General features: G+C 47.3%; 1 protein-coding gene across 1 annotated transcript in view; it reads right to left on the bottom strand.

Annotated features, from left to right (window-relative positions):
- The window catches only part of LOC126176565 (uncharacterized), a 469,138-nt gene extending 460,570 nt beyond the window's left edge, over positions 1-8,568 (bottom strand). The window contains exons 1-2 of the mRNA XM_049923725.1: positions 8,461-8,568; positions 8,279-8,375 (exon numbers count right to left, since the gene is read on the bottom strand). Coding sequence (XP_049779682.1) covers positions 8,279-8,375; positions 8,461-8,568 — 205 coding nt within the window. The remainder of the gene's footprint in view (positions 1-8,278; positions 8,376-8,460) is intronic.
- Positions 8,569-8,795: the final 227 nt, after the last annotated feature.

Raw genomic sequence — 8,795 nt, forward strand, 5'->3', positions numbered from 1 at the left:
TACAATAAGTAACAAAAAATATGAGAGTTGAACTATCGAAAGACGAAACAGTAGCACATTTTTATCGACAACTTTTACGAATAAGGTAAGGTACTTTTCCTATTGTCCAGACAATCGGCCTCATTAAACTCAACAGCGAACTTATCGACCAAATTTATCGAAACATTGTTCACAATTATACCGATCCGAGCTGGGTATCGGAAAGGGTAGTATTGGCAGCTAAAAATAATATTGTCTACAATATCAACTTTAATATTCAAAAGAAAATTCCTTGTGAAGAGAGAATATACAAATCGATCAAGACGGTAAACGTTGACGAAAGTGTGAACTTCCCTACAGAATTTCTGAACTTTTGCAAGGACCAGGAATCTCATTAGACTTCCTTCGACTTAAAACTGGACCTCCGATCACACTACACAGAAATCTCTACTCATCGAAACTTTGTAATAGAAGAAGGATGATGCTACAACAGCATTGGAGTAACATCATCGAAGCCGAACTTCTGACTGGGAAGTACAAAGGACACACGCTATTTATCCCCAGAATACCACTGATCTCTACTGACCAGTCATTCTAATTTAAAAGACTGCAATTTCCAGTCAAATTAGCCTACGGTTTTGCAATTAACAAAGCGCAATGACAAACTCTAAAATATTGTGGCATCAACCTCAAAGACTCCTGTTTCTGTGACGGTCAACTAAACGTGGCTTGCTGTCGAGTAGGAAATTCGAAAAATTTGTACATATAGAGCCCAGATAGCAAAATGAAAAATGTTGTTTATAAACAAGTATTGCAGTGCTTTCAATATTTTTTTACCTTTTATCCCTATCATGCACAAATCGCGGCTCAACGACCATACTGAAATAATTTTCGCAGGGCTGTTAAGCCCAAAATGATAAATTAAAATACATAATTAGTCATAAACCGAACAATTCAGTCGCTTCAGTCACTGCTGTGATAGATACATTCTTTTTCTAGTTGAATAAACATTAGCACCAAGAAACTTTTACCTTTTATTCAAATTTATCCTTTTATTCCAACCACCACACAATTCATGACTCCACTCAAGCATATTTTAGATGCACCTTGTAGATGAGCGACTAGAACGAATAACGAATGAAAGACCGCATACGACGGCCGTCAGTTAGAGAAATGACTCTACTTCAGAGACACATGATGCGCTGCATTTGTGACGTCAAGGTACGTTACGCATTACTGTTCGTTATTAGTCGCAAATCTGCAGCGGTGATCTCGTTCATTTAATCAATCTGACAAATTACGGTAGCATACAGAGTTAATTTTATACTCCCCAATTTCGCGTTATCTCATGTACTAACAAAGGAAGAACTGATTCATCGCTAACGAGCTGCAATGGCGCGCCATCGAACAGCTCCGATAGTATAAATAGGGGCGCTGTGGCGAGGGCAGGCAAAGACCGTCCGTTTCGCAGCGTTCGATATTGGCCCGTTGTCAGTTTCATAGGAGTTCGTAGTAACCAATGCACCATATTATCATCACTGTTATTTTTGTGCTCTGTTTACAGATTGTTGTTGTCTCCATTTCCTACAGTCGACCGTTCCTTCTCCATTCAGTTGTCTTCATAACCACTGAGCAGATTTTTCAGGATCTGAGTCGTCTCTAGTCCTTGCCATGTCTAGCCCTCACGCCCATCCTGGTCTCCTACCACAGTCAATATCCTCCTCATTTTGCGAGAACTGAAGGACGATCTGTTCAATCGTTAAAAACCATTCAACAGCCAAGATGGCATAAAACATTTGTTTATTCAAGACAACTGGTTTCAGAAAATTATGCTGTCATCTTCATGTCTTGAAATGTTTTGTTGTAAAATATGTACACTTCAAGCTGATCTCACGCACAAGATGTTAAGTGAATAAAAATAGCACATTATAAAAGGTTTGTATTTAGCGATGACAAACCTTTCATAATGTGCTACTGTGCGTAAAATGAACATGTTTTAAAGATAACAGCATAGATTCAAAAAATGGTTCAAATGGCTCTGAGCACTATGGGACTCAACTGCTGTGGTCATAAGTCCCCTAGAACTTAGAACTACTTAAACCTAACTAACCTAAGGACAGCACACAACACCCAGCCATCACGAGGCAGAGAAAATCCCTGACCCCGCCGGGAATCGAACCCGGGAACCCGCAGCATAGATTGCTGAAATCTGTTGTCTTAAATAAAAAGCAACATTTATGCCACCTTGGCTGTTGAATAGTTTCTTCGAAAACAGACTTTTAAATTATTCTTAACTTTTTTAGTACATGTCCAGACCAGCTTCTATTGTATAATACAAAAAATAATCAATGAAATCTGTACCTTTTACACTTCAGCATACTCTACTTCCAAAAATGAATCTTGTATCAATGGGATTAAGAAAAAAATCAGATGCAGTTGTAGTGGTGGAGAGGGGAAGGGGAAAGACAGGAGAGCGCAAGCCAGTGTTTGTCTTGGAAGCCCGTTTCCTACGTTACATCAGCCTGTTGATGCCGTAAGTGGAACTGCGCGAAAAACGGTCTTCACTTTGTGTTTCTTGAGAATGAAGACCGTTTTGCGTGCAGCAGAAAAAAATCAAAGACCTTCTCGGTTCAACCAAAGATCCACTAGGTCTGACGGCACCAGGTGTGTACAAGATCGGATGCGAATGTGGGATGCAATATATACGAGGGCTATCCACAAAGTACATTACGTTTTCGTTTGTGTCCGTTAGGGGCGGGGCTAGCGCGGCCATCTTGGCGTCATGGCATTCCGCCGCTCAGTCGGCATCCTGCCGTGCTAGTGAGAGGTTTGTGCTGTACTCCGTTGAGTTACTGTGACAGTTTGAAATGTCAGCGTTAATTGAAAATGCCGCGAAGTGTGAAGTGCGTGCTGTAATAAGGTTTCTGACTGCAAAAAACTGTACACCGATAGAAATCTATCGGCAGCTTTGTGAAGTATATGGAGACAACATAATCACTGAAGCTGGAGTGCGTCAATGGGTCATAAAATTTAAAAATGGCCGAACTAACGTTCACGACGAAGAGCGAAGTGGAAGACCCAGCATAGTGACTGCCGAACTTGTCGAAAAAGTCGATGCCGCGGTCCGTGAAAACCGTAATTTCACAATAACGGAACTCTCTATGAGTTTTCCACAAATTTCACGAAGTTTGTTGCATGAAATCGTTACCGAAAAGCTTGGTTACCACAAGTTTTGTGCAAGATGGATACCAAAAATCTCGACAGAGATTCACAAAAATCAGCGAATGGCTGCAGCGTTAACACTTTAGGACGCTTACGAGAAAGATGGCGACTCATTACTCGATCGCATCGTTACTGGTGACGAAAAACGGGTTAAGCACGTGAACTGCGAGACAAAATTGCAGTCAATGCAGTGGGGGCACACAAATTCCCCCCCCAAAACCCAAGAAATTCATGTAGACAATGTCGGCAAGGAAGGTGATGGCGACTGTCTTTTGGGACAGAAAAGGTGTGATTTTTGTGGATTTCCTGGAAAGAGGCACTACAATAAACTCTCAAAGGTATTGCCAAACTCTGCACAACCTCATAAGAGCAATACCAAACAAGCGCAGGGGAAAGTTGGGCTCAAAGATCTTGCTCATTCACGACAACGCCCGGGCCCAAACGGCAAATGCCACTCGTGAAGTTCTCGAATCTTTTAAGTGGGAGTTGTTTCCTCATCCGCCGTACAGTCCCGACCTGGCACCGAGCGACTTCCACTTATTCCCAGCAATGAAGAAGTGGGTGGCTATGCAGGGTTTTGATGACGACGCACAGCTTCAAGTAGAGGTAACCACGTGGTTGAAGGCGCAGGCGGCCGAATTTTACGACGAAGGAATTTCCAAGCTCATCCATCGCTACGATAAGTGCCTTAATTTAAATGGCAACTATGTAGAAAAGTAATATTTAAGCGTGGCTTTCATCTGTATATAATTTTAAAAAATTCCAATACTTTAATTATTTTTAATTCCAAAACGTAATGTACTTTGTGGATAGCCCTCGTAGCACAGACGCAGCGGTGCATCTCACAGCGTCGCAGTGAACACATTAGGCATGTACGCTTGGGTCAGACCAACAAATCTGCTGTGGGGAACATAGTATTGACGAGAGGCACACCTTCGATTTCGAAGACACAAAGAAAATATGCAGTAAAAACGGATTTTGGGACTCAGTAATCAAAGAGGCCATAGAAATACGGTTACACGACAACCTAATCAACCGCGACAGTGGCTACCATCTCAGCACAGCCTGGGAGCCTGCAATCAGGAAAATCAGAGAAGAACGTTCCGTTCCACCAAGGGCCGCGTACGGAGCAGACAGAGACGGACGTCGGGACTCGAAACGCGCGCACGCGTCCCCCCCTCCCCCCCAACACCACCCCCGCCGGCCGACCCAGGCGCATCGGGCGATTCCGCGGGCGCGTGATTGGCCAGCCGCGGGAAGCGGAGAGCGGTCCAGCAGAGATATAAGCCCGCGACCGACATTATCCCGACACTGGGAAACACACAACAACAATGACCAGGTCCACCAAGACAGAGGAAACTCTAGGGAACCCCACACACAGTTCCCATCCACGGATCAGTTGTTAGGCGTTATGGTGCAGACCATGAACCTCGTCATGGAAATGATGAAGGAATTCAGGGAAGCCCAGAAGCAGAACACACAGATCCTCGTTGCCCTTCAGGCAACAGTCCAGCAGTCGCTCCCCTCTGCGACTTCGTCAGTAGTATCAAAACCCCATCATGGATAGACGACCAAACATCCAAGGCCTGACAATGTGCGTCTTTAACGCAGACGGCATTGTTAATCAAGAGGTCGAGTTCAGAGAACTCATGAAGGAGTTCTCCATCGACATATGCATGATGGGGGAAACCCACCTAAAACCGGGAATAAAAGCGACAGTTCCCAACTATGTTAGCTACCGCAATGACAGGCCAACCCAAGGCGGAGGAGTGGCCATATACATAAAAAGAGGGATCCCCCACCACCAGGTATTCTTACCAGCTACCAATAAAATCGAAGCAGTGGCGGTGGAAGTAGCCACTGCCACTGGACCCCTAACAATCGTTGCAATCTACTGACCTGCACAAGACCAGATAGATGAGGAAGACATAGCTACTGTAGGGCAAATTGAAGGCAAACTCATAATAGGGGGCGACTTCAATGCCAAATATCCTGATTGGAATTCTAGAGTAACCTCCAGAGCAGGCGCCAGATTGCAACAACTAGCACGCAACCACCATTTCGAAACATGGGGTCCAGTCGAGCCCACACATTTTCCAAAAATTGGAGGCAGGCCCGACGTGTTAGACATAGCTCTCACCAGGAGGATTACGGGTTTTTGACCGCAAGGACAATCAACAGAATGTCCTCCGACCACAGCCCAGTGTTTCTAGAGGTCGACGTGGGAGAATGGGTAGCACTCCCACGGTACCAGACGTCTTACAAACGTACAAACTGGGAGCGATACCGAGAAACTGTCGCCTCTGATATCGCTCGCGCTCTCTGTCTACTGCCGAAACAGTAGAACTAGCGCTACAAGACCTAACAGGTACCATCCTGCAGGCAGCAGAAGAGGCCACCCCTCCACAAAGGGATGGCCCGCCGCCCCAAATACAGCTCCCGGAACACTTGCTAGCTCAAATTCGACATAAGAACAGAGTGGCAAAAGAGTGGAAGATAACCAGAAACCAGGCCACAAGGAGGCTGCTCAATCGTCTACAGAGAAAGTTGAAGGTAGCGCTCAATGAGCACAGAAACCAGCAATGGCGAAACCGCCTCACAACCCTCAAAGTAGACGATCACACATTTTGGCAAGCAACCAAACAATTCACAAAAAGACGCGCTAGGATGCCGCCACTGCACGGCGAGCGGGGTCTGGCCTACAGCCATGCTGAAAAGGCCAACGCCCTCGCCGACACTTTCGAGAAGCAGTTCCAAGCGGCAGAACCCCAGGATGACGAGCATGAAAGAGTGGTCGGTCGTCAACTGGCTGTCTTCCTCAATGCGGAGGAGGACCCAGAAGATGAACCCACAGTTTTTGCCCCTAAAGACGTGGCAAAAGTAATTAGGTCTCTCCCCTCCAAAAAGGCGCCAGGACATGACAGTGTCACCAACCAGTTGGTCAAAAACCTCCCACCCACAGCGATCTCACACCTCGCGAACGTCCTCAACGAGATTACTCGTTCCCGCGAGTTCCCAGCTTGCTGGAAACATGCGGAAGTTGTCGCGATACACAAACCAGGGAAAGACCCTCTATTCCCGCAGCACTACAGGCCGATTAGCCTCTTGCCAGCTCTCAGCAAGATCTATGAGCGCCTCCTGCTAAGACCCATACAAGAACATATTACCAGAGAGCAAATTCTGCCGGATTTCCAATTCGGATTCCGGCAGAACCACTCTCCCCCCCAACAGGTCATGAGAATGGTTGAAGCAGCCACAGAGGGCTTCAACCACAGAGGCTACTGCGGGGTAATGCTACTAGACGTAGCCAAAGCCTTTGACTCAGTATGGCATAGAGGGCTACTCTACAAGTTGTACACACAAGGGTTCCCTGGGAGCATAGTTAAGCAGATCAAGAGCTACCTCACGAATAGGACTTTCTCCGTCAAAGTAGAAACAGCCACCTCCACCAAGAGGCGTATTCGTGCTGGGGTGCCACAGGGATCGGTCCTGGGGTCCGTTTTGTACAGTCTGTACACTGCGGACACACCAACGGCCCCCCTGGCGCACACCGCTCAGTACGCTGACGATACAGCCTTCTACACAAGAAACGCGAACAAGGAGCTGGTCATCCGTAGGCTTCAAAGGGTTTTAGATGACACAGAAACTTGGGCCCGTCGCTGGCGAATCACCATCAACTCCGAAAAGACGCACGCTATGCTGATTACCCGTAGGCTCGGAAGGCGCGAACCTCCTCAACGCCCCCCCCCCTCCACCATCACCTAAACGTAACCCAACTCCCCTGGCGCAGAACCGCCAAGTATCTTGGCGTAACCTTGGACTCTCGTCTTACGTGGAAACCCCACATAGACGAGGTCCATAGGAAGGTCTGCGCCAGAATGTCCATCCTGTACCCAATCCTCAACTCATCCAGCTTCCTTCTCTGCTCAGTAGGAGTGAACGTATACCAGGCCCTGATCCGGCCAGTCATGGAATACGCGTGTCCTGTCTGGGGATACGCGGCGAATCAGCACCTGGACAAACTCCAGAGGCTGCAGAACCGCGCCCTCATGAGGGCACTGCGTTTACCTCTTGGATTCCCCATTGACGATTTGCATGCCGCTGCTGAAATCCCACTCCTGAGAGAGCGTTTTCAAGGCCTGGCAAGAGCCTTCTATGAAGGTTCTTCCAGGTCGGGAAACGCCCTCATCCACTCCCTAGGTCGATATGACATGTCCCGCGATAAACACAGTCGCCCCATGACGATCTTCGACGACTAAGTCGAAGAGAATATCCAAATATCCATTCCCAAATCCTGCTCCTACCCAAATTACTACAGTTATCTCGCCAAACCTCAGGCAAGTACCAGACACACACAGAACAATCATCACATTTCACAGACACCAAAAAGTACAGAAATAATCACACACACACACAAGTACACAGGGGAGTAAAAGCCGAAAGGCTACAAACTCCCCCTCACACATCCCCAAAGAGGGGAAAGTAATAGATGAGAGCAGCATTATCCCGACACTTCTCCTGAAGACGATGCAGACGCATTCCATCGGAACGTTGCTACGAGACGACGATGCTACTCGGCTGACAACCAGTGAAGACTTCATATATACCAAAAGAATTTTTTCTAAAGGAATATATGCACTTTGTAAGCGATGGAGGACTTGCATTGAGCGTGGGAGAGATTATGCTGAAAAGTGATACAGCTTTGTACCACTTTTGCACATTAAATAATATTTTAAAAAGTATTATGTTTTCATTTGACTCACCCACGTACAAGAACAGTTCAGCAAACAGCCCGTAACCTACACAACTCGTATCATTGCAGCTGTCAGATAATTCTACAAAAATTTTATAACTCGAAGCTCTCTAGTACTTCGTCAGTAGTGGGTCACATTGGCAACAAACCGGAGAAACCTACTTCAATCTTAGAGCAATCCACAGCTAGAGCTCCAAAATCTGTCTCCTCTGCAATCCAAAGCGTCGGGAGGGACGGCGTAGAGTAGCCCCTCATCGCCGGCGCTAATGGCAGCCGCTGTACGAACTGGACCAGAGTGGAGAGGCCGGGCGAGGCGGGACTTACGCGTGCAGGAGCGCGGCTCGTCCGAGGCGTCCCCGCAGTGGTCGGCGCCGTCGCAGTAGCGGTCCAGCCGCACGCAGCGCCCGTTGCGGCACGGGAACTCGGAGATGCGGCAGGCGGGCACCGCCCCCGCGCCCGCCGCCCACGCCACCACCGCCGCCGAAGCCGCCAGCAGCCACAGCGACCACGCCGCCGCCCGCCGCCGTGCCTGCCACACACAAACAGCCCTCACGTCGCAGCTGCCTGCCCGACTCGCTCTCTGCACGGTGCTCATTGTTCGTGTGAGAGTCCATCGTAAAACGGGTAGATGGCAAAAAACTGTTTGTAGTGAAAGTAGCTTACTCACATTGTTCTTTTTTTTCTAGTATGATGAATCCTACCATACTTCAGACTATCAAACAAATAAAAGCAACTGCTGTTGATGACATACCTGCAGAATTGCTGAAAAACTTATGGGTTACAAGACCAATTATTCACAGTAATAAACTGCTGCTATCCACGATCATTAATGTACTTAAAA

This window comes from Schistocerca cancellata, chromosome 3, assembly GCF_023864275.1.
Source record: "Schistocerca cancellata isolate TAMUIC-IGC-003103 chromosome 3, iqSchCanc2.1, whole genome shotgun sequence".
Taxonomy (NCBI): Eukaryota; Metazoa; Arthropoda; class Insecta; order Orthoptera; family Acrididae; genus Schistocerca; species Schistocerca cancellata.